Source organism: Temnothorax americanus, unplaced genomic scaffold (assembly GCF_048541705.1).
Source record: "Temnothorax americanus isolate GAGA-0224 unplaced genomic scaffold, ASM4854170v1 Scaffold11, whole genome shotgun sequence".
Lineage (NCBI taxonomy): Eukaryota > Metazoa > Arthropoda > Insecta > Hymenoptera > Formicidae > Temnothorax > Temnothorax americanus.
In genome coordinates, this window is record NW_027509242.1 from 4,145,203 (window position 1) to 4,171,301 (window position 26,099).

At 42.8% G+C, this 26,099-nt stretch overlaps 1 protein-coding gene and 1 pseudogene across 7 annotated transcripts; both read left to right on the forward strand.

The window, feature by feature from the left end:
• Window positions 1–1,268: 1,268 nt before the first annotated feature.
• LOC143905037 (ras-related protein Rab-3) lies at window positions 1,269–20,719 on the forward strand. 7 transcript variants are annotated; one of them, XM_077420146.1, is made up of 5 exons: window positions 5,292–5,644; window positions 5,712–5,968; window positions 14,329–14,541; window positions 14,799–15,089; window positions 16,019–20,719. In XM_077420146.1, the coding sequence occupies exons 2-5, from the start codon at window positions 5,849–5,851 to the stop codon at window positions 16,175–16,177; spliced, it is 783 nt and encodes a 260-aa protein (XP_077276272.1). In that variant the 5' UTR covers window positions 5,292–5,644; window positions 5,712–5,848; the 3' UTR covers window positions 16,178–20,719. The 7 variants fall into 7 exon arrangements, with proteins under 7 accessions (XP_077276314.1, XP_077276296.1, XP_077276304.1 ...); XM_077420162.1 differs by having other exon boundaries at window positions 5,726–5,968; XM_077420188.1 differs by lacking the exons at window positions 5,292–5,644; window positions 5,712–5,968 and adding an exon at window positions 1,269–1,700.
• A 3,899-nt stretch (window positions 20,720–24,618) lies between these two features.
• On the forward strand, window positions 24,619–26,099 carry LOC143908230 (ras-related protein Rab-3 pseudogene; annotated as a pseudogene).

Sequence of the window (26,099 nt, forward strand, 5' to 3'; positions counted from 1 at the left end):
TAAATTGTATCTTGCTTCAACTTTTCCACAAATGTTTATTGCGCTGTTGTTCATAAATATGTATGTAGATGGATGTATACGATGTGTACGATGTGTAAATGTATGTGAATGTCCATATAGTGTATTGAGTTCGAGTTCGTGGGTTCGCTAAGCCCGCAAGTAACTATGCAGGGATCGGTCATTCCTGCGGGAGCATAAATTAATCGAGATTTCCGTGATATTGTGGCAATCTAATAATGATTGAGGCGTTGCATTAATTTAGATCAATACCTATTGATATTCGCGGAAAGACTTGGCAGCCGACAGAAATAGAAGGGAGCTTTGTGGTTCCTCAGTTTTACTGTAGATGGAACATGTAGTCTTTTATATCTGATTGTGAGAGATACAGATTAATTATTTCGCACTAAATGTATATGTATAAAAGAAAGAGAGAGACTTTAAATCGCTATCCACATTAAATTTTAATAACAAATTCTTTAGAATATTTAGAATTAATTTTTTCTTCAATAAAAATCTTAAGAGACGGTTTTACTTTTTAATAATTATTAATTTCTTACACACACACATTTATAGTTTTAATTTAATTATCTAATAAATATTCTTCTTTAAAAAAAAGAGAGAGGAAATATTTAATCTAATTAGAATTGTCAAATATCAGATTTAATTATCAAATATATTTGCAAAGATTCTATTGTCTAACTGTTTCCATAATCTAATTGTAAAACCAAAAGTTGTCGATGATCACTCATTCGGTTATTTTTCTCTCTTTTTAACAATAAAATTTTTCAATTACAAATTAAAAGAAAAGGATATAAGTACAGATTTAAAAAACTGAATCTTCCTTAGATTAAAAGCTTTAAAAAAGAATCTCATCGAATCAATATTTGCAAATAAGAAGTTTCTTTAACCAGGAAAAGTATCTTTATGTATAAAATCCTCGAACTTTTTCAATCGGAAAGGAAATATCCGAAGCTATATACTGGCACAATAATCGACGGTGTGCCGCGAATCGATTTGCGAATCTCGCCGCAGGATCCCGGCCGGATTGGAAGTCGCGGAAAGTCATTCGAGGCAAGACATCCGCGGGGCATCCCCCGGATCAACAAGTGTTCTCTCTCTCCCCCGGCGAGCGTGTGTGTACTTCTATTCACGATTATATTGATGTCAGTCGGGGTTGCTGGTGTGCGGCGCAGGCGCGGATCTTCCCCCGAATCGGGCCGACGACGGGCGGGGGTCGTACGAAATGGTCGATATTTTAGCTATAGCCAGCGGGTGGTCTACGGTGCGCGAGACGCTTGAACGAGATCGGGCAGTCCAGTCTCCTTATATTCGCTGTTACGAAAACCACCCCTTGGTCGTGTGCCGCGCTGGTCAGAGTGGTGCGAGATATATCGCGAGAGTACGCGCGTCGTCACGACCCACGACGTAAGGGAATAATATCCGCCGTCTGGCGCTTGGCCGCCCCCGCTGTCGACCCCCCTCCTCACGAACCCCCCTCGTGCGTTAAATATTAATCGATCGGCGGACGGAAGCGCAGCGCAGCGCGTGGTGCATCCCGATCGTCGAGTCGCATCTCACGTCGACAGCCGACGGGCGAATCCGCGCGGGATTTCCCACGATCGCAGCGAGGAGAGCGAACCCGTCGTCCGCGCGAAGGGAGACCAGCTTCCTTCCCCATCTCCAGGGAGTGACTCTTCCAGGTGACGCATCGCGAGGCACTTTGTACGAGAGAACTCGGCTCACGATAGTTAAAGAGAGACTTAAGAACTTGGCGAGAGGGGCTTTAAATTCCTCGAGAAAAGTATAAACGCGTCGATATAGCCTGCCTATTGATTTCTCTTTATCTATCTCTCTCTCTTTCTCTTGCTCCCGCTCTCCCTTTCTCTCGCTCTCTTGGTCTCTCGTGTCACCTCTGCCTCTCTGTTATTTCAATACTGTCATTTCTGAATATTCGCCCTGATTATCCACCTTTTCTTCTCCTTTTCCTAGTTTTACGGGAAATGTATGCTGATGCGGTACGTGAATTGGGACGTCAACCGTTTGTCTATTTTACACCTGTCTTCTCCTTCTTTTCTCTCTCTCTCTATCTCTCTCTCTCCCTATATATATATTGTTTAACCATGTTTGTCGTCTAAGCCTTTTTTCACACATTATCCTGCAGCTTATGGAAAGTTTGATCCAATATACGCCGCGCGGCGATAAAGTCTATTTCATTTTCTCCTCCCCGCTTTTTGTCAGCCGCAAAAACTGCGGGCACGATCGCCTGGCCTTTCATTCACTCGAACTCACTTTCTGCGTTTCATGCTCGGTTTCATGCGACGCCGTAGAGTCGTCGTGACGTAGGCGACCACGCTCTTGGCCACTTCCGATCAATTCCCCGTTCGACCATTTATCCGTTTCTCCGTCGTCTCCCTCCCCGTTATTAATATCAGCGCTGAGATTTCGCGGAGAATCGTCCAGAGTCGTGAATATTTTCGCGGCGAATCTTTCATTAATTATTGAAGTTAATGAAAAGTGGCGAGGTGAAAGAACAGGCCGATAAGTTAGCTCGCTGTTATCCAACACCCAGCTGAGTACATAATCGGGTGCGATAACTGTCAGAGTGATTTTCCTAGATCTCCGAACGACGAACAATAAATCCTTCAATCTTTTCAAAACTCTTCGTATGAACGCCATAACCAGCTCATTTTTAGACGAGCAATAAATTCATAAATTAACACACATTAATAAAAATCAATTAAAATGCGACATGATTCGCCGTCGCATATTGTAGCAAGTATTTTATTTTTTCTTTTGCATATAATTTCAATTTTTATATCTTGTATCTCAATTAGATTATCTTCTAATTGTTTGAAAGTTATACCGGGCTGTAATGCCAAAAAAAATTTGAAGGGATCAATTGTAATCTCACAGGAGAGCCGTCGCTCCGACGTAGTCAGCTGAACGTCTCGAATTAATTACTCGTTCCCGACGTATATAGGCGCGCCGGACGGCTGTTGAAAGACTTTACCACTTCTTTACGCTAACGCGCCTGCCTCTGACGTAAACCGAGGCTCCATCTTCCGTCGTCGTTCATTCTACGGATGCACTGAAATCGAAACTATGTATAACTACGGGACGGGCGGTGCGAGAGCACGAGAAAGCGTGGGTGGGCAGCTGGGGCATGACGATCGATTTGCCTCCGAAAATATTTGCTCCCTCGCTGGCTCCGCTCTGTCGTCGTCGGAAATCAATGGAATCGAGCGTGGTCGTGGATCGGACGATCAGAAATCCGACGCGGACGACGTCGGACGTCGGATGATGACGACGAGCCGACTCGAATTGCCGAAGGAGACTAAAAGAATTCTCTTTCTTTTCGTCCTCGAATCTGTCTTCACGTAAATTCCAATTTCAGATTTATTACATATCGTGACTATTATATACATTTCACTGGTTTTATGTGCGTCGTAGTTGTACATTTTATGAATGCGAATAAACTTCGCAATCTTTGCAAAGTAATTATAATATTAAACCAGATTTCAATGAGAAACTTTTAAACGAACACGCCCGGCAAAATCGGGGCTTTGATTAACCAACATGTAAAGAAGTAGAACGACGAAATATCGAGTAAAGTTCTTAACCAGCGAAGCACATTGCCACCAACCGCGATGTATTATTCCTGTAAAATAAATAGTGGAATTGTATTTTCGAGCGAAAACGAAGGTTTCGCCAAGAAAGAAATGGACTTGTCCCGTCGGCGCCGTCGTCCTCGTCGTCGTCGTGTCGTACCATCGATTTCAGTATCTAAGACTTGACCTTCGTAGAACGCGCGTCGCCTCAATCATCATCTGTCCACCGAAGACACGCTCAATTACCTATATACCCGCTACCGCGCCATCCGTCACGGAAATTGTCGTAACACTGTAAAACAATGCTCGCAAGTGGTGCGCGTACCTGCGCTTTACTTTTTTTTTTTCTACGCGAACCGACCGTTGTTAACGTTGACACGACACATACGGCGCCGATATCGTTATCGCACACGGAAAACCTTGTCCTACTTTTCCTTTAACCGTGCCATGTAACGTACGTGCGCGGGCGTTATGTGTGTGAGTGCGTGACGCAATCTTCCGGATGAGATTTTATCCTCTCCCTTTTACGCCTCGCGAAATAATTACGTGCAGTGCTCCCTGTGTAATTGTCGCGGTCATGTTGTCTTGATCGTATCCGTTTAACGCGTCTGCAAGTCCGAGCAGTGATACATACACGTGAAGAGAACCCGCTGAAGAGATGATCTGCGAGTTTGATCTGTGATCTGGCTTCGAGTTCTTCCTATATCGAGAATGTCGAGATGCCATCAATAATGTTTCAGTCCATTGTTATTGCCGGGGCGAAAGAGAGAGAGAGTGAGAGAGAAAGCGAGAGAGAGAAAGCGAGAGAAAGAAAGAACAAACTGCAACGAAAGGTGACACCTCCGTTAATTACTGTCACGCTGAATAGATTAAATGTCGTTCCGTTAAAATGAATTTTCCCTCTTCTGGTAGGCTTAGCCTATTTTCGAGACAGATTATTTCGCGCAAGCGAGTTCCGAAAGAAATATTGTAAAGTAGAAATGTGTGTCGTACTGCATATGATTAAATAATTTAAGTAATTTTACGTGCATATTACTTGTTTTTTATATTACTTTTGTACAGGACATTAAGACTTTTCTGATATACTTCAATATAAGCATCATTGATCTGCGTTTATTCTGCACGAATATCTTGTTTTGCCGAATATGGAGTCAGAGTTTTCTTAACAAGAATGTTAAATAACTTTCTATTTATAGATTAATAAAAATAAATATTCTTTCCCGAGTATATCTAGCAGAGCGTCAATTGGATATAAATACAAATAAATTTTAATTTTAATTCCTACTTTTATTAAGAAAATATCAACGTTATAAATGTATATATATAAAAAAAAGCGCAATAGTTTTCGCTTAAAATTCCTGGGAAAAAAAAACAACAGATAAGAAACTTATTCATTAACGCAACGCCGAAGAGCCAACCGACAAAAACAAATTAAGGCAACACGAACGCGATCGTAATACGCACCTGTGCGAACCGCAGACTATCGCCCGCAGTAGGCCCGATTATCGTCGTCGCGTTGACACGTCGCGCGTGCGGAAGCAATACAGTGAAACAAGAAACGGAAGATAGAACCGCGAACGTCGCCACGTCGTTGATCGCTCGTTGGCCAGTCTCGCTATTCGAGCCCGAGCTGAATAATTTCGCATTAACGCGATGCCGTTTGCCGCGGACGGAGTGCGTAATTCCTTTATCATTCAGTCCCTCGGATTCTTCTCAGTTAATTAATTAACCACGTCGAGTGAGAGGAAAAATGATACATTGCATTTTGCGTCGCGTCAAAGAGGAGGGAGTAGTGAATGTCGAAACAAGTGGTCAACAATAATCGACAACAATAATTGCATCGGCGTAAAAATCTGCTGACCCGAGGGAAGATTTAAAACAAAGCGCAGTGTCAAACAAACATTATATTAAATAATTCTATACCGAAATATAAAAGCTGTTAAACACTTAATGAAACAATTACTTGAACAAGATTAGAGGAAGGCAAGGCGGTTGATGAGTTTTAGCTAACGAAATGAGAGGCAATTAATAAAACGGTAAATAAATTACAGACAACAGAATGAGATGAGAGATGAATGAGATAAAATGGTTAATAAATTGCAGTTAATAAAAACTAGGGCGAAGAGACTCAGAGATCGATCTCAAGAATATGTGATTGAGAGAGCTGCAGTATAAGGAAGAATGTGAAGGGGGACACGCAAAGAGATTCGATCAGGTGTCACGTTGATGTGACGTTTGAGATGTCGAGGAGATGCGGGAATGCGTCCTACACGCCGGTTAAGGATTCCGTTTTCGAGCTACGCACGCGAACGGTTCGGATGCTGTCCATCGTCGACATTACCTCGCAGAAGAATAATCCGGTATCGGAATATCGACTCGATATGTATCCGTTAGCACGAATGCTGTTTCGTCGGGCGAAAGGCGAAACTAACTAACGAAGACGAAACGCGCGAGAAAATTTAAATGGACGTCAATAATTTAATTACTCACACGCGCGATAAATTTCACAATCGAGTAATTTAGTCGAATTTTTTCCGCTTGTAATTTCAGTTGAGAGATTTATGAGAATAATTGCATGCTAAAACGCTAACAATAAGTTGACGCGAAACGACCGAAAAAAGGTGTAAAACGCTTTAATTTTTTGTATCTTTATAAAAAATTTTATCATGTTTTTTTTTATTATACTAATTGAAGATATAATATTTTAATATTTAATAAAGACTAGAAGAGTTTTTAGAAAAGATTTTAAATGCTAAAGGTTTTTCAATGCCTTTTAAAATCTCTCAAACGATCGACTTGTGATTCGGCGATACCAAAAAAAGTAAATATTGCAACTACTTTTTTCAGCGTTTTCTATCACATACAGCTACATACAGTTATATACAGTTCTCAATTCCGCTTTGTCAGAAGCACGATACAAAAAAGTATTGTAACTCGAATCCATGTGCAGTTAGGTATTTATTGTATATATACATATATATTTTACTTCTGTTATAACTGACAAAAGAGAAACTTTCGGGAAGACAGACTGTTCGACAAACAACAATTCCCCTAAAAAGTTACAGTTTTGCAATGCTTTTTGATGCCGTTGAATTGATTCCGAAACTGACTCTGCGAGATACCAGAGTAAAAGCTCAGTTTCTCTCGTGTGGCTTGACGCGTGCCTCGAACTTTTCGATATTTTTATCCAACGTTTTCACGAACGTGACCAAGCGATATCCGACAAACCGTGACGAATTTTGCATCGCTATAGTAGTAAGCTCATCTATTGCACATCGAATACCTTCCTCTTGTCCATCTCGTCCCATATCGGAGCAACGAGCAGTTTTACGACATGCACATGCAAAGCTAATCGCAATACACCAAGCCTCATCGTATATATTCTTCCTTTTAAGTCACCGGTTTATAAATAAATGGTTACAAAACATGAAGAAGAGTATAATACGATACTTCCATAATTTTTATAATTCTTAATCACATAAATTCTGTGTTCGAGAGCGCTCGGTAGCGCGAGATAGCGCGCGGTAGAGGACGACCACAAAAGAAACGGAGAGGAACAGCAAGTACCGAAATACAAAGTTTAATGTTCGATATATGTACAGTTATTTACACGAGTTTCCCTTTCAGGCAAAATACCGTGAGCGCGCACAGAGTTTAGCTCGGCGAAAGCGGCGATATAGCGATTAAGCTAGCGAAAAGCGGTGATAAGCGGTAAAGCAAGGCGATTGTGTAACAATACTAGCGGTGATTTGCGAGCGAAATCGATCCCGCGGCGCGGCGGCGATCCTTTTAACTCCTCCGAGGCGAAACTCCCTCCCTGCAGATTTCTCAGAATTTCGGGAGGGTGATTGGCCGTTGGAGTCTCGCGTCATGGAGCTGACGTTACCGTTTGCGTGGTGACCCGACGGGGTCGTCACCTGTTTTCGAGTGCTTTGTGTATAGCATGGATCGTTCCTTTGTTCTAGCATTGTTGTTTGACTTTGTTATTGATAACAAAGTGAAAGTTTCTGGAAGGTTGATCCCGAACGATCCATGCTATACCGAATATTTCCGTGACAATTCTCGAAAGTAATATTCACGCGAATATTACTTTCCCGAATTTTCTGCTGGCATGCATGTGCGTACAGCTCGCGATACTGAAGTTTGCGATCTCAAACATCCCGCCCGCCTCGTCATGCTTGACGAAACAGGACGGTGTGTTCGATGGCTCGCTCGATGCGGCGCCTGACGTCGCGGTCGACAGAATCGATGTGCGATCGATTTCACTGAACGCGATTTCAGCGCGTGGTGCAGGCGAGCGCCAGCGGCGTGGCGCGCTTGCGCAGTGTCATAACGTGCGACGACTCCGAGCAAGACACATAAATATTCGCGATATACGTAACGCGAGTTCGGTGACGTGCGAAAAGTAAAGAGAAGTGAAGTGATGCGCGAAAGTGATTTCACGTGTTGCAAAATTATTAAGTTGAGGCGGACAACCGAGATAAGCGGTTGCTTGGTTTGACAGTGGCGAAGGGCCGAAACAGACGAATACTTGACGAGAATGAGTTACATTATTACAAGAAATTGCAGGCTGAAGGCCAATGAGACAATGAAGTGACAGCGAGTGTCGGTGAGCTCACGCATCCGTCGGCGGCGGCTGGTCCTCAGCCCCCGGGAGAAGCACGAGCTTGCACAGCGGTCGAACCAGCTCGGACGTGGTGGTGCGGATTGTGGCTACGCGTACAATGCCGTCGTCTCCGGGGTGTACTCGAACGATGCGGGCCAGTGGCCATCGACTCGGTGGCGTGCTTTCGGATCGCACCAGGCACAGAGAGCCGACGGCGGGTGCGTCCTCGGATTTGAGCCACTTTGATCGAGTTGCCATCCCGATGACATACTCGTGCGACCACCGTGACCAAAAGTGATCGCGCATTTTTTGGAGGTGTTGCCACCGGGAAAGTGAGCTCTCAGCGGCGTCATGCAAGGCGGGTTCGGGCAAGGCCAGGAGAGGAGCGCCGATCAAGAAGTGGCCCGGTGTGAGAGCGGATATGTCGTCCGGATCGTCGGACAAAGCCTGCAGCGGTCTAGAATTAAGGCAGGCTTCGACCTGAGAGAGGAGAGTGCTCATCTCCTCGAAAGTGAGCGTTGTCTCCCCTATGACCCGACGGAGATGAAATTTGGTCGACTTCACGGCGGCCTCCCACAGTCCTCCGAAATGCGGCGCAGCCGGAGGGTTGAAGTGCCAGGTTATGCCCTCCGTGGCGGCGGCGTGAGCAAGACGACGGCCGTCGGCAGACGACGCTCGAAAGAGCTCCCTTAGTACTCGATCGGCTCCCACGAAATTAGTGCCGCAATCCGAGTACATCTCCTCGCAGAGGCCTCGACGGGAAATAAAGCGACGGAAAGCTGCGAGAAAGGCGTCCGTCGTGTAATCTGACACGACGTCCAGATGCACCGCCTTGGTGCAGAGGCACACAAATACGGCGATGAAGCCCTTGTACGCTCGATGTCCGCGGCCCTTACTCGTGCGGAGGAGGATCGGGCCGGCGTAGTCCAGGCCGGTTCGGAGAAAGGGACGCGCCGACGTGACTCGGCCTCTCGGAAGGTCGCCCATCGGCGGTTGCGGTGTCGTGGCTCGCCAGCGGGTGCAAGTTATGCAGCGGTGAAGCCGCTGTTTGACAACTGAGCGGCCACGAGGAATCCAGAAGCGACGGCGGAGTAAGCCGAGAGTGAGCTGCACTCCTCCGTGCAGTGTTCGACGGTGACACGACTCAATGAGCAACCGAGTGAGCCACGAGGACGGCGGTGCGATCATCGGATGTCGCTCATCGGTGGAAAGCAGGGCATGCTTGAGGCGGCCTCCGACTCTCAGCACGCCTTGGTCATCCAGGAATGGACTCAGGCGCGCTAACGAACTGCGATGGGACACAGTGCGGTTTGAGGAGAGTGCCGTGATCTCGGTGGTGAAGTGCAGTCCTTGCACTGCGCGAAGCCAGAGCAGCAGTGCGTCATTGATCTCGGTCGATTGCAGTGTGAGTGCGGTAGTGCGGGAAGCGGTGCGACGCCAACGCAAGCACCAGCTCGTGACTCGGAGGAGCCGGTGCAAGGAGGAAAACCGGAGAAGCATCTCGGGTTCCTCCTCGATTTTCTCGGTGGCGACGTGTGCCGCGACTCTCTGCTCGGGCAGATCGGAGTCGGACATCACAAGGTCTCCGCTAGGCCAGTGAGCTCGGTCCTCGCGGAGCCAGGCGGGTCCAGTCCACCACAGGGGATGCTCCAGCAGTTCGCCAGGGGCGATTCCTCTGGAGGCGCAGTCCGCTGGGTTGTCCCTCCCGGGGACGTGTCTCCATTGAGCGTCAGGCAGCCGTTGCTGAATGCGTGCCACGCGGTTCGCCACGTAGGTCTTCCAGCGGGAAGCGTGTCCTTGAATCCACTTCAGGGTGACCTGCGAGTCGGACCAAAGAAACGTGGGTGCTGTGAACAGACGCAAAGTGGAACGAGTGTGATCTGTGAGAGACGTGAGCAAGTCGGCGGCGGTGAGCTCGAGTCGTGGCAGTGTCACCTGCCTGACCGGGGCCACCCTGCTCTTTGCGGCCAATAGATGAATGGCCACGGAGCCGTTTCTGATGATGCGGAGGTACACAGCAGCGGCGTATCCTCGCTCGGATGCGTCGGCAAAGCCGTGCAGTTCCGCTTGTGCGTCTTCGTCCCCGCTGCCGAGCCAGCGGTTGACGCGTAAGCGGGAGAGGAGAGGCAGCTCCTCGAGGAAGCTCTTCCAGCTTTGCGCGTCGGCGGTGGGAAGCGGATCGTCCCAATCGAGTCTCTGGAGCCACGCGGACTGGATAAGAATCTTCGCGCGAATGACCACGGGGGCGAGCCATCCTAGCGGATCGAAAAGACGTGCGGTTTCCGAGAGGACGCGTCTTTTCGAGAGTTCGGTGACGGTGCGCGGGTGAATCGCGAACGCGAACGTGTCCTCGTTCGGGTGCCACAACAACCCGAGAGTGGAAAAGCAGTCGTTTTCCCATGAGTGCGGTTCGTGGTGAAGTCGGTGCTCGGGTGGGACTCCTGACAGCACTTTCTCGTCGTTCGCGGCCCATTTTCGAAGCGGGAACCCGCCCGCCGTGCACAGTCCGCGGAGTTCGGCCTGTTTCGCGATCGCAGCGGACAGAGTGTTCGCGCCCGAGACAACGTCGTCGACGTAGGTGTCCTCGCGTAACGCGATCGCTCCCTGCGGATATCGCGATTGTTCGTCGTGAGCCAACTGTTGCAACGTGCGAATGGCAAGAAACGGCGCGCACGCGAGGCCGTATGTCACCGTGCGGAGCCGGTACACGCACACGAGGGCGAGGAGGGCGCACCGCCAGAGGATGCACTGGTACGTCCTGTCGTCCGGGTGGACGAGGATCTGCCGGTACATCTTTTCGATGTCCGTGACGAAGGCGTAGCGGTGCCATCGCCAGCGCGTCAACACGTCGGCTAAAGCGGGTAGCAAATTGGCGCCTGTGAGAAGGTGGTGATTCAGCGACTCGCCGGACACTGTCTCTTGCGACCCGTTAAAAACCACCCGTAGCTTGGTGGAGGAGCTTGATTCTCGGAGGACTCCATGATGAGGTAAGAAGCATCCATACTCATTCTCATTGAATGGCGAGACCGTAGCTAACTCCATGTGTTTCAGGTCTTCGTACTCTCGCATGAACTGACGGTAGAGCTCTCCGAACCGGGCGTCTCTGTGGAACTTACGCTCCATGGCGGTCAGCAGGCGTTCGGCCGGTCGGCAAGTTTTCGACAACGTTGTTGGCGTCTTGGAAAACGGTAGGCGGACCACGTACCGTCCCGTCTCCGTGCGAGAGTGCGTTTGCACATAAAGGTCCTCGCACCTCTGTTCATCTGGCGTGAGGGCGGCGGGGGTGGAAGGCTCTGCTTCTTGCTCCCAGAAGCGGCGCACGAGATCGGCCAGCTCGTTGTCGGCCGTCGCTTGAAAGCTGCCGCGCGCGTGGAGGGCTGAAGCACCGCAGCCGCCGGACAGAATCCACCCGAAGGCTGTCTTCTGCGCGATCGGGGCATGCGGCCCGCCCTTTCGAAGGCCCTCTTCGAGGATGGTGGAGCAGACTTCTGCTCCCAGGAGCAACTCGACAGGATCTCCAGCCGAAAACTGCGCATCGGCTAGAGGCAGTCCCTTGAGATGGGGCCACGTGGCGGGGCTCTTCTTGGTCGTTGAGCCTTGGTACAGAGAAAGGCGAGGCAGCACGAACGCGACGGCGGAAATCGTGACTCCGGTCGTCACGGATGTGAGATTCACCGTCACCTTCCCGCGGGTTGACCCGGATTTCGACCCCCCGATTCCGAAAATCGACACGTCGGAGCGAGATCGTTGCAGGTGCAACTGTTGTACGAGCGACTCAGCGATGATTGAGACCTCCGATCCTTGATCGATGAGGACTCGAGCGGGATGCGAATTGCCGTAGCGGTCGGCGACGGTCACTCGCGCGGTCGCGAGGAGGATCGCCTTGCGGTCGTCAGCGGAGCGCACAGCGGACAGCGCGGAGACCTCGGTCGATGCTGACGCGGGAACGTATGCCTCGTGAAGCATCGTGTGATGACGAGCCTTGCACGTGAAGCAGTTCTTTGTCGATTGACACTTCGCGACGGTGTGATTGCCGAGGCAATTGTAACACAATCGGCTGGTCTCGACAACCGTCTTTCGGTCTGCGGCGGACTTGGATTTGAAGTCACTACACGTCATCAAGGAGTGTTTCCCCTTGCACAAGGCGCACTGCGGATCGGAACTGTTTTTTGACCCTTGTTTCGCGACGTGGGTCTTCGCGGACCGAGTGGAATCGGGGGCTTTCGCGGCGGGTTTCGGTCTCGCGGCGTTCAGCGTGAGGATGCGCTTCGAGATGAAGTCTTTGAGTTCCTCATGATCCGGCGGATCGACGGAGTCGCGGGTGGAGGACTCCCACTCAAGTCGCGTTCGCGGGTCGAAGAGCTCGACAACCAGGTGGTTGAAGAGGTCCATTCCGTGGGACTCGATGGGCCTCCCGATGCTCTCCTGAGCATTAACTGCGGCCGTGACGGCGTTGTGGACGCGGCTCAGCTCATCTGCGGTTTCTCCTTTCATCTTCGCCACGGCGGTAAACGTGGCGAAGTTGGAGCGGATCAGTTCCCTCTTATTCTCGTAGTGTTTACTGAGAATTGCCCACGCGCGATCGTAATTCTCACTGGTGATTGTTAACGACTGTATTAAATTTTCAGCCGGACCTTTAAGACACGAGCGGAGGTAATGCAGCCGCTCGACTGCCGAAATGGACGACTGATCGCCGATGACCGACCGAAAGACGTCACGGAAAGACGGCCACTTCTCGTATTCACCCGAAAACTGCGGCAGCTGTATACGGGGCAGCGAGGTTTTCAACGCGCGGTCGTTACCGTGCTCCACCGGTGTGGAGGCTTGCGCGGGCTTGCGGCGGTCGGCCTCGCCGGACAGGACGCTACGCTGCTGCACGTAAGCCATCTCGGCGGCCTCGAGTAAGTTTGATTGAGCGTACTCACTTTCAGCGTAGCGGCTCGAATCCTTGTAGCAGTTTCGAATCAGGTCGTGCTGACTCTCGAACTTTGCCCACAGGTCGTCGAGGATGCGAATGCGGGTCTCGATGGCGGCGAGGGTGATGCTCGCTTGCCCCATCTTCTTCAGGTTCTCTTCGGCTCTTGAGATGCGTCTGAAGAGCTCGTGTTGGCTGCTGACCATGTTGCTCTGGTCGAGACTCATGGTGGTCTTCCGTTGGAGGAGGCACTCCCGAACTCGCGGTTGCCGGCGATAATCCGGCTCGAAGGACCAAAAATGTTCGAGAGCGCTCGGTAGCGCGAGATAGCGCGCGGTAGAGGACGACCACAAAAGAAACGGAGAGGAACAGCAAGTACCGAAATACAAAGTTTAATGTTCGATATATGTACAGTTATTTACACGAGTTTCCCTTTCAGGCAAAATACCGTGAGCGCGCACAGAGTTTAGCTCGGCGAAAGCGGCGATATAGCGATTAAGCTAGCGAAAAGCGGTGATAAGCGGTAAAGCAAGGCGATTGTGTAACAATACTAGCGGTGATTTGCGAGCGAAATCGATCCCGCGGCGCGGCGGCGATCCTTTTAACTCCTCCGAGGCGAAACTCCCTCCCTGCAGATTTCTCAGAATTTCGGGAGGGTGATTGGCCGTTGGAGTCTCGCGTCATGGAGCTGACGTTACCGTTTGCGTGGTGACCCGACGGGGTCGTCACCTGTTTTCGAGTGCTTTGTGTATAGCATGGATCGTTCCTTTGTTCTAGCATTGTTGTTTGACTTTGTTATTGATAACAAAGTGAAAGTTTCTGGAAGGTTGATCCCGAACGATCCATGCTATACCGAATATTTCCGTGACAATTCTCGAAAGTAATATTCACGCGAATATTACTTTCCCGAATTTTCTGCTGGCATGCATGTGCGTACAGCTCGCGATACTGAAGTTTGCGATCTCAAACATTCTGAAAAAAAAAATTATTCCTAATTTAGTTTTAACTTTTAATACTTAGTTTTGATCTTGCAATCGAATTCTCTCTTACAATTAGAAATATTATATTTAGAAATTGATACGCGCGAATCTCCTTCGCTCATGATTTGATTAATTCACGAATGTTTAAATTCGTAGATCTAAAAATATAAAAATTATCTGGATTCGTAAAATAAGCTAATACGAATGATCCTTTCGCAGATGGCGCGTCAGGATGGCAGGGATGCCGCGGATCAAAACTTCGATTACATGTTTAAGCTGCTGATAATCGGCAACTCGTCCGTCGGAAAGACCTCCTTCCTCTTTCGCTACGCGGACGATTCCTTTACCTCGGCTTTCGTGTCAACCGTAGGAATCGACTTTAAGGTGAAGACCGTATTCAGACACGACAAAAGGGTCAAGCTACAAATCTGGGTCAGTATATGCACACGACGTGTTATGCACGTATAACGTAATTTTCTGACGAAAAGCAGCCGTTGCGTGTTTATAATATTAACATGGATTTTTCGAAATTCATACACTTATTATACTTATTAAAATAATGACTTGCCTATGTAACAAATATATCATTTTTTGAGTTATTTCTCAATATATTTTAAGTAACGTTCCGCATGTTATATTATTTATAATGTGAAATTGCGCTGCTTATTTAATTGTTGGAATCTTTACAGGATACAGCGGGTCAGGAAAGATACAGAACGATCACGACGGCCTACTACAGAGGCGCGATGGGTTTCATTTTAATGTACGACATCACAAACGAGGAATCCTTTAATTCAGTACAGGATTGGATCACACAAATAAAGAATTACTCGTGGGACAACGCCCAAGTAATTCTTGTGGGCAACAAGTGCGATATGGAAGAGGAGAGGGTGATCAGCACCGAGAGGGGTAAACAGTTGGCGGAGCAATTAGGAGTACGATTCTTCGAGACATCGGCCAAAGAGAACATTAATGTCAAGGTATGTCACGAATTCAGAAACTGACCAACTATTTGATAAATAAGAAGCACACATTTCATGCTTCTAAAACGTATATAAAAGATGCTTTGAGTTTTTATTGCTTTTCAATTAATATAAAGTAATATAAATAATCATAACTATTATCTAATTAATAATTATTTAATTAACATGTCTAATTAACAACGATACGAAATGTTCACAATGCTTTTTTTTAAGTAGAACAGTCTTGTAGCAATTTTGCTTCAAAATGTTAATTTTATTCGGAGTCAAATTTCTGTTATCATGAAAAAAGCAATTTTTCTAATTATTTTTTTCACCAAGAAAAAACTTCTCTGCATTTTAGTAAATACTAGACACTACAAACGCGCGCTTCGCGCGCGCTATTTAGCTTTAACATTATGCTATTACTATTACACTATTAACCCTTGATACACACAACTGTCAAAATATACAATGACAGCTGCAAATGAAGTAAGCGCAGCAAGAAAACCAATCGGCATCGCGGAAAAGTGACAACAATACCTACGACATGCCCTATTTAGAAGAGGATTAGTTTGCGGTACAACCGTGACTCCATTTACTAAAATGAAGAAAATTTTCCTTTTTATTAGTATATATATATTTTTTCAGTAAATACACATATGCTGATAAAAAGGAAAATTTTCTCCATTTTAGTAAATGGAGTCACAGTTGTATGCAAACTAATATTTACTAAAATGCGGAAAATTTTTTTCTCAGTTAATCCATACGCAACTAAAATTAATATAAAAATTGAAGGAACTTTTAGATCTCATTTTCGATCTCTGACACGTTTCCAATCTCGTTCTATTGTGTCTCGGAGAGTAGAACGCGAACGCGAGGTAAATCGATCCCGCTTTTCACGAGGTCACGTAGATGATCGATTCTTTTTTTCTCTCCCGTTTCGGCAGGCAGTGTTCGAACAGCTGGTGGACATAATATGCGACAAGATGAGCGAATCTCTGGACAATGACCCGACCCTGATGGGAGCGGGCGGTACGGGCCAGGCCAAGGGCCAACGACTCACCGATCAGCCGACCAATCCAGCGAACACTAACTGTAATTGCTAAAAAAAAATGCGACGACACGCAAAGGAGAGGGAGAAAAACGAGAGATCGTATTTTGTGCGTGTGTCTGCGCGCATCTGTGTGCACGTGTGTGTTACGTGTGTTAAATAAGGCTAAAAAAAAGAGAGAGAGAGAGAGAGAGAGAGAGAGGAGGAGGAGGAGGAAGTGTCGTGTGCGACGCTGGTGTGTTAACTAGTCCACTTACTTCGTCGTTCCCTCTCGTTACATTATTTATTTCAAAATTCGCCTTTCGTTTCTTTTCAGCCTTTCTCGGCGCGAAATGATATATATATGAATAATGTACGCTATATAAATATACAATATATATATAAACATAATGATTGTGATCATCGAGGTGCGACCGAGTTAGCTAACGGCCGTCAAATAAACGGTCGTAGTTTTCCTTTCAGTTCATCTACTTGACGAAAATCAGGGACTTGACACAATTTCCGAAAATTCTAATTTCCATGTTGCAGATACGATATATTAAAGGCGAAAATGCGCCAATTGTCATGTTTTTCATGATCAGAAATAAACGTCAATTGTGATGAACATAATAAATTCACGCTCTTATAAAAATTAATTAAACTTAATTGGAATTTAATCAACTCTCTGTTTCCTTCTGGGAAAACAAAAAAGGCGAAAGATCCAATTGAGTTGTAGTTAGTATTAGTCATCTGGATAAAAATAACCTTCGGAGCAACAAAAGAAAATTTTCACAAAAAATATCTAATTCAATCATACTCTTTTCGCAGTAGTTTTCTATCGACAAAATAAATCGTCAATTTTACATTATGCCAAAATAACCGTTTTCTATTGATTATTTCGATTCATGGCATACATAAGGATTAGCTTGACGTGTCTGTGGCATCGAGATTTGAAACCAAAGGGAATGATGCATGTTTCGATTTCTTTTAATGAAAGGGAGAGTATAGGTAGACGCAAACCGCGAGGGAAAGAGATTGGACGAAGGTGCATTTTGTTTTGCGGTTGATAATGATTAATGACGACGATTGTTAATAGCAGGGACGATGTTGCTCACTCGATGTTTGGCACTGTAGACTCGCGCAAAAGGAAGTGATTCCACATATGTCTCAAGTCCGTGCATTAAGTAAGATACGACCAGGAAAATCTGACAATAAGCGTCAATCACTCGACAAGACTCCACAAGATTTCAAAATGCCGATCAATCAGAGGCGTAACAGAGTCGAATTAACCCTTTGGCTCCTACTGTTTAATTTGATGCGGACAATGCAAGTAATGTTCACGTTTTAATGTCGCTTCGAAATTGCAATTGTAAGAGCTGGTTAGAAAAACATATTATTCAAGAGAATATTTATATTTGAAAATATTGTCAGATATATTTAATATTTAACGATACTCTGTAACAAATTGGTGTCATTATTGCGGCAATAAAGATTCAGCGACGGACGTAAGCACGTTTAAATGTTCACGGAGACCGAAGGAGTCAAAGGGTTAAATGCAGAAGCGATACGATACGTGAGCACGATTTGCATTAAGTTTACATTAACATTCGTTATAATTGAAGCGGTGAGTTAAATAAGTCTGACAATTGATAATATAATCGGATACTATAAACTGAAAAATTGTTCAAAGATTGAAAATAAAAATATTTCAGCGAAATGCTTTAAAAAAAAAAAATGTTTAAATAACGTGCCCATTTCTATAAAAAAAACGTCTTATTCCCTAAAGCGAAACATCGCTGCATCCAACTTTTTTGGCACACATAAAGCGCTTTGTTTCAATCAAATAGTATTCGATTATTCATGCGCAATCGACGATTCACTGACACTCACTTGGCATGTAACTCTCGTAACTTATATAGATACAAAGTGTCTCGATGACGATAATGACAATGGCGACACGCTACGCCGATATGCACAATTTATTTTCACTCATGAAAATTCGAGTATTTAAATCCACCGACCCGAATGTTGAATTGCGTTTTTTTTTTTCGTTGTGACTGAAGTGTATCGTCGGCGCAGACGTTTTAAGCGTCCTGTTCACTTGATAATATCACGAAAATATCTCGAGTACACTGTCAATACTTACAATTGTATCTTTATTTTATTTCACGTTATTCTTCGCGTTTCATACATTGAGAAAAAAAGTTGTTAACTTCACTAAATATTTTCAACTGATTATTATTTTTCTAATTAAAATATTTACGTATTTAAATTAAATACGACATATTTTAAATCTAACATGACGTAATTTGATACTCAAATACCGAAATATTTCTATTTAAAAAAATAATAAGCAGTTTTGAAAATATTTAGTCAAGTTAACAAATTTTTTTTTTCAAAGTATATATTCTTTTACGTCTCAATCAGAACAAAAACGGACATTTGTTAATATAAAGGCACGTTAAGCGACAAACTATATCGCAAAAGAAACTCAATTTTATAGTTCTTGCTGTGTGTAACTATCCGCACGATTATCTATTAAGCGACTCCAGAACGACAAGGTTGCGAGAGGGAGAAAATATCGTTTTCGCGGTAGACCGTAAAAAATGTTATATTAAATCCCTATGAGTTTTTCGAGAAACGCTGTCAACGCGATATATCGTGTAACGATTCAATATAATTTTCAGTCAACCAATTCATATTGTATCGACCGTAATGGCATTCTTCGCGAAATTATTTAAGATAGGAGGCATTAGCCGAGCATTATTATCGGGATCGACGAAGGCCGAGGTCGTAACAGGGCCGGATACAAATTTTGCTATACTGTAAATCGTTCAGAGGAACCAGCAGCATCGATCTGGCGTCAATTATCGAGGAGTGCCGACGTCCCGCTTACTTCAGTCGTCATACGGCGTTAAAACGTACTAGGTAAGCTGCCCTCTGTACATAAGTGAGATAATAAATACAAAAAAGGTATCTATCATGTATCATTGAATCTGTAATGAGGTGTAACGTACGTGTGTAAGTTAGCCGCGCGGATTTCTCGCGAGCAGCACGCGGCACGCGCCGGAGATCACGCGGCCCGCGACACCGAGTGCACTGATCAATGGCGCAATTAATCGATCGCGAACCATCGCGAATTAGCGAACTGTCGACAACGAATGCGTTTCCTCGTGCAACCGAGGAACTGAGGATGAGAAAAGAAGGGACGAGACGAGAGAGGGAGAAAAAGAGAAGAAATGTGGTGTGTGTAATAAAAACGCGTGTTCGAAAAGCGCGGCTGTCATATAGAGCAGTACGTAGAGAGGGGTTTAATTTTTTTCGACGAGTTCGATTTTTGCTATAGATACTGAAAGATTTTATGCCAATTATCGCGTTTCCACTTATACAGATAAGCAGAGATCGTTCCTATACGTCTATTTTTGTCTACAGTATTAAAATCTGAACTCGTTGAATTTATATACGGGATTTCAATCTCTGTCTTCTTTTATTTAGGTCTCTCTCCTTTTTCTATACTTTCTTCACTTCGAGTGAGACAAGTCGAGGGGAAAGTAAGAATATGAGATAAAATAATAATTATATCATCTTTCTTAGAAGAAGAAAAAAAAAGTGCAATATAATGTAATTTACAGCACTGAAATTTACATAAAATTGAAAATACAACTATGACGCAAATTACATGTAATTCAATACGAATACATTTACAAAACAAAGTATTTTCAATTTCGACAACTCAAATTGTAATAATTGGAAAGATATCTCGTGTTCCTACTTCCTTCTCTTTATGCGCATATTTTATTGGCGAGAGAATAAGAAGAAAAAAAATGCAAGTGTAGAAAGCGCAGGCGAAGAGGACCGACCTATCGATGTAACCCAAAAATGCTGATCAATAAAATGGCAAGAAATTTTTCCGGCTGTCGCGGGCATCTGTATGTATGTATCGTACGGTGTGCTAACTGTACTATATATATACGCCTAATATTAATAATAACTACGTTAATGATAAAACAATAATCTACCAATACACTCCACACACATAGTGCAAGAGCAAACACACATACGTGGAGAAGAAGAAGGAAGCATCACGTCGCAGACGTCACATTGAGAGAAATCATTTGTATAACAGAACAGTTGTATTCTAAGTAAACTGTATAATTGTAGCAAATGTCAATCATGGATGTTTTCAACGACTGCTACGTCGTATATGTTTTAATTGTACGTGTATATGTGCACAATCCGTTAACGATGCAGACCCCGAGAGAAAGGGCGCGAGAAAGAGAGAATAAGAGTGAGAGAAAGAGAGAGAGAGAGAGAGAGAGAGAGAGAGAGAGAGAGAGAGAGAGAGAAAGAAAGAATGAGAGAATGTAACACGGGAAATACTTTGAAAATCGGACGTAGCGACAAATGTAAACGATATACATATATATACATATATATATATATATATATATATATATTTAAAACAAAGAAATGACGGAGAGAGCTAATTGTGAATCGCGTGTATTGCATATATGCATGCGTTATGTATGCATGTAGTGCAAGCAGTAGGCGAGAGAAATCGGTGAAAAAAAAAAGAAAAAGAAGGAAATGAGCAGTGGAGTAAATCTATAATTTGCAACACGTGTACAAATCATTGACAAACAATTCGGAGGACCAATTGGTAGGTAGTTGGCGCGGTCGCGCTTATCGCGATCTTACCCAACCAGAGATACTCGATTAGTCTTCACCCCAATCCGCCATTACCGTTCGCCTTGCAGAAAAATTGGCGAATTGGGATTAATCGAAAAGACTTATAAAACGGAAATAATTTCACACTGTTTTCAGTCCATTTATTTCTCTCTATTATAGAAACGTGCAGAGAAATACGAATCTGCCTCTTAAATTCCGATCAATTTAAAGATTGAAAATCTGGAGAATGAAGTGCTATTGATTCTTGTTAATTCGTCTATTTTCTGCAGAACAACCGCGTATCATCGTATCAATCACTGAATCCTCCGATAAACTCGCGGAATATATACGTAATCTTCGTGATATCTTCGTAATATCTTCGCTCACGTCGCAAAAGAATTATCGGGTGTTTCGTCGAACGCGATGACGAGCCCGCGAGGAGCGCTTTTATCTTTTCTGCCAGAAAACGTCGAGAAGCGACACAGCACCATCGATTCCTCGCGCGACGTGCGAGCTCGCGACTACATTCCTGCCTTGATGCATCGATGCATATCACGACAAGCTTTCGGTCGCCGTCGCGCCGATCGAATTGCGATTTATCGCGTTGAAGTGCGACTTCCCCTTGGAATTGGCGCGATATCGACGGAGCTTCACTGTACGCCAGTGTATCAAGCATCGATCGTATATAGACAGAGCTTAATTGTATAGGAACAAATACAGTCAGCGATCGATTTTCTCCACGGGAGTATCGATCGTTGTGCACGCTTCTTGCGTTTCTTTCTTCAACGAACCTGCTCAATCGAGCGCCCTTTCGATAGATGGAAAGGGATGGAAGGTAAGAATAACGCGAAAAATGAAGGTATACTTGCGGAAATTGCTGCAAATTTCTAAGTGAAAAATGTATAAAATATTAATATATACGAAGACATTAGAATATTTGCTTTTATTAAAAGATTTCAGCGACTGCTATTTCAATTATCTCAACGAATTCGCGATCGCTAAACGTAATTATTTAAATAGTCGTTTAATATGGAAAATTAAGGGAGTTTTGTTTTACGTAAGTCGCCTTATAGTTGTACGGCGAAATGTACAGCCGCCGTGTTTATTATTCTTCTCGTGTTGAGGCAAAACCGAGTAGAGGAGACCGGGGCTAGAGGACACACGGGTAAGTTGTGACAAAGCTTATATCTCGCTTAATAGATGAAGTGGCATATTCTTCTCTATAGTATATAGGTAGCTCGTAGCTCCTATCGTGCTAGTCGAGTATACGAAATAGCTCGATCGTTTCAAAAATATCGCATCTGACATTTACGAGCACTTTTTAAAAATTGGACGTGGTAAGTAAACTATTTCTTACCTCTATTTTTATTGTCTAGTTGGTTTTTGGAATTATTAATCGTAAGTTCTTTTTAGTCATAAGAAATATTATAGTTTTAGATAATTTTTCCTGTATTTAGTTAACCGTCATTACAACATAGTTTATAAATATAATCATCTTTGTTCAAAATGACCGTTCGGGGTAAGTTGTCTCAAATGACATGCGGGATTCAAAGTTTATGAGAATTACTATTTTTTTTAACTCTAAGTTTATAAGAGAATTGTATTATATTACAAAGTTCATGAAAGTTATTAATTTTTTGTTTAATTTTCATGCTGCAATATATTATTAAGTTAAATCTACAAGAAACTGGCTTTACTAAAATATTAAAACAGGAACTATTTGTCGTATGTTTCCTCTATATGAAAGATACGTGATAACCAATCCGGAGTCATGTGACAACCAACCCTGGGTATGAGGTAAATTGTCACATTTGCACGATTCTACTTAAAATTATATAACTTTTTTGTGTATAAATATAAATAAGTCTAATATTTTTTTTCTTAAACCTAAAGGATGTAGCTGTATTATAAAGTAGTAGTATACGATATTATAAAATATTGCTAACATTTTTTTTTAATTAGTGTTTGAAAAGTGTGACAATTAGCCTTGGTTTCCTTTTTATTCTGGATTTGACCACACCTCATACAGTGGAAAGAAAAACAGTCATCTATTATTTAGTGAAATAATTTTGGAACAATTACTTTTACATTTACTACAAAAAATTGAAATTTTAAACAACAAATCGCAAATTTCTACTGTGAAATATGTAGAAATACATGGTAAATTGCAATAAATTGTAGTGAGTTGTAAAAAATATTTAAAAATTTTTTAAAGTTTTAACATCTTTTTATGAACATTTTTATGAAAATGTAGTTAATTGTAGAAGTTGTAAAAAATGTTTATTTTTACAAAGACTGGTGGCAAACGCCCATTTCTTGAACCTCGAATTTCAAACCTTTTTTCATGGCAAATAGCACTATTAGATGAAACATTAAGCCCATGTAAAATTTCAAGATGAGCATAGACACGGTTCCGGAAATACAAGGAGGTGAAAGTAATGATTTCCTGTCAGAGTGTATTGCATAAGGAAGAATGCGTGGTTAAAGTTTACGTATTATTGAGGATATTTTCTGTCGAATGGATCATTTACAATTCATTGTTCAGAGAACGAACGCGATCTACTATTCACCGCTATTTCATTCATGGGGAAGAATCTATCTCGAAGAATTTTCATGCTAGACGGAAATTAAGGTCATATTTGAATCCGGCGTAAAAAAGTCCATAAGAAACGATATGTTTCACGTCATTATATATTTTATTCTTTGGTATGGATACTTGAAGAGTTTCGTGTATACTTTCATGGATTATGAGAAACCATCACTTTCACCCTTTCATATCTCCGGAACCATACCAATGCTCATCTTAAAATTTCTCTGACATTAATGTCCCATCATTTATAGTACTATTTGGTAAAATTATCCTCGCGACACTATTTCTCTTTCTTTCGACGCTTATTATTATAATTTTGTTTATTTTCTTCTTGTATATGCATTATACATTCTCATATTTGCTCTCTCAACTCCTCTCGACTCTCTTGGAATATCGTTTCCCATTCGCTTTAATTAAATAATAAGAATTCTGTAATCTATTGATCAATCAATAACAATATTCACTGACATATAAATTTAAATGATTTTGTGAAAATAGTATCTCTCTTAAAATTAAGAATATATTCATAATTGTGATTATTATGGATTGATAATTAATTCATACATTAACCGTGCAGAATCATCATGTCGAAGATAATAGTGTTGTGTACAATCGTGTGCACATGGGCTAGCCGCCCAACAAACTACTTTTAATAATAAGTTTTTAAAATTGTTAATAAATTACAATAGTTGAAAGCAATTCTCGATAAAGCTCCGCTGGATTAAACACACTCTATAATGTCTACAATTATTAATTATGAATTCTGTTATTACATGAAAAAATAATTCCTACTTTAGTTTCAATATTTAATTTTAATTTTGCACTCAAATTCTCTTTTGTAGATATATCAAATTCAAAAATTAGTAAAAATCCTTTATTCATAATTTTTTAAATTCATAAATTTTGAACTTTTAGATCTAAGTATATAAATTATCTGCATTCTCTCTCTCTCTCTCTCTCTCTCTCTCTCTCTCTCTCTCTCTCTCTCTCTCTCTCTTTCATAAATTCTGTATTACATAAAAAAATCAATCTGCAATTTAGTTGTAATATTTAATTTTGATCTTCCAATCGCTCAAACTCACTTTTAGAAATATTAACTCCAGGAATTAAAAAATCCTTTACTTATAATTTTATTAATTCACAAATTTTTACCTTCATAAATTTAAAAATATATAAATTATCTGAATTCATAAATTAAGTTAACACCCCTTCTAAGGGATAATCTGGGTGGATAATTCCTTCGCAGATGGCGCGTCAGGATGGCAGAGATTTGCGGGGATCAAAACTTTGATTATATATATTTAAGCTGCTGATAATCAGCAACCTGTCCGTCGGAAAGACCTAGCTCCTTCCTCTTTCCCTATACACGGATAATTCCTTCACCTTAGCTTTCGTGCCAACCGCAGGGATCAACGATGAAGACCGTTTTCAGGTATACGACAAAAGGATCAAGCTTATACAAATTCGGTGTAGGTATAGTTGGCGCGTTATGCACGTCATATAATTTCCTGACGAAAAACAGCCGTTACGTGTTATAATATTAACATGATTTTTTTTTAATGTATACTATACATCTATAGTATGAATTAAAATAGTGACTTGCCTATGTAATGAATATATCGTTGTGAGTTTTTTCTTAACTGATGTTTTAACAATCTGTCTTATACAATACTTTTAGAAATGTCGCATTGCAAGCATACGTTCCGTGTATTATAATGTAAAATTACACTGCTTATTAATTATTGTTATCTTTACAGGATACAGCGGGTCGATCATGAAAGATATATACAGAACAATCAGGACGACTTACTACAGAGACGCAATAAAGGTTTCATTCTAATGTATGACATCACAAACAAAGAATCTTTTAATTCAAGATTGAGTCACACACAAATAAAAAACTACTCGTTGGATAACGTCCAAGTAATTCTCACGGACAACAAGTGCGACATGGAAGAGAAGAGGATGATCAGCATCGAGAAGGGTAAACAGTTGGCGGAGCAATAAGGAGTATGATTATTCGAGACATCGGCCAAAGAAAACATTAATGTCAAGGTACATGTCGCGAACTCGGAAACTGACCAACTATTTGATAAATAAGAAGTACACATTTAATATTTCTAAAAATATTGACGAATAAAATTGCATACATGTATATATAGAAGATGCTTTGATCGAGTTTTTTCTTGCTTTTCAATTCGTATAAAATAATATAAATAATCATAACTATCTATCCCATCTAATTATAGTAATTGTTTACTTAACATGTCTAATTAACTGCTTAAATGTTCATAATACATTTTCAAAAAGTAGCACAGCTTTGTAGCAGTTTAGCTTACAAGTTATGTTTATTCGGAACCAAAATTTCTGTTTTTCAAAAAAGAAATCTAATTTTTCTAGTTATTTTAAATCTATACGCAACTAAAGTTATTATAAAAGTTATGAAAATTTTTAGATCTCATTTTTGAAACACGTTTTCAGTCTCGTTTTATTGTGTCTTGGTATTATAACGTGAACGCGAGGCGTATTGATCCCGCCTGTCACGAAGTCACATAGATGATCGATTCTCTTTTTCTCTCGTTTCGGCGAGCGATGTTCGAGCAGCTGGTAGATATAATATGTGACAAAATGAGCAGATTTGTGGGCAATGAACCGACCCTGATGGGAGCGGGCCAGAACAAGGGCCAAGAGACTCACCGATCAGCCGACCAATCTAGCGAACACTAACTGTGATTGCTAA

Coding starts and splice junctions, on each gene's coding strand:
- LOC143905037 (XM_077420146.1), top strand. CDS start 5,849: ATGTCGAGGAGATGCGGGAATGCGTCCTACACGCCGGTTAAGGATTCC. Junction 5,969..14,328: donor CCTCGCAGAAGAATAATCCG/GTATCGGAATAT, acceptor ATCCTTTCGCAG/ATGGCGCGTCAGGATGGCAG. Junction 15,090..16,018: donor AAGAGAACATTAATGTCAAG/GTATGTCACGAA, acceptor CCGTTTCGGCAG/GCAGTGTTCGAACAGCTGGT.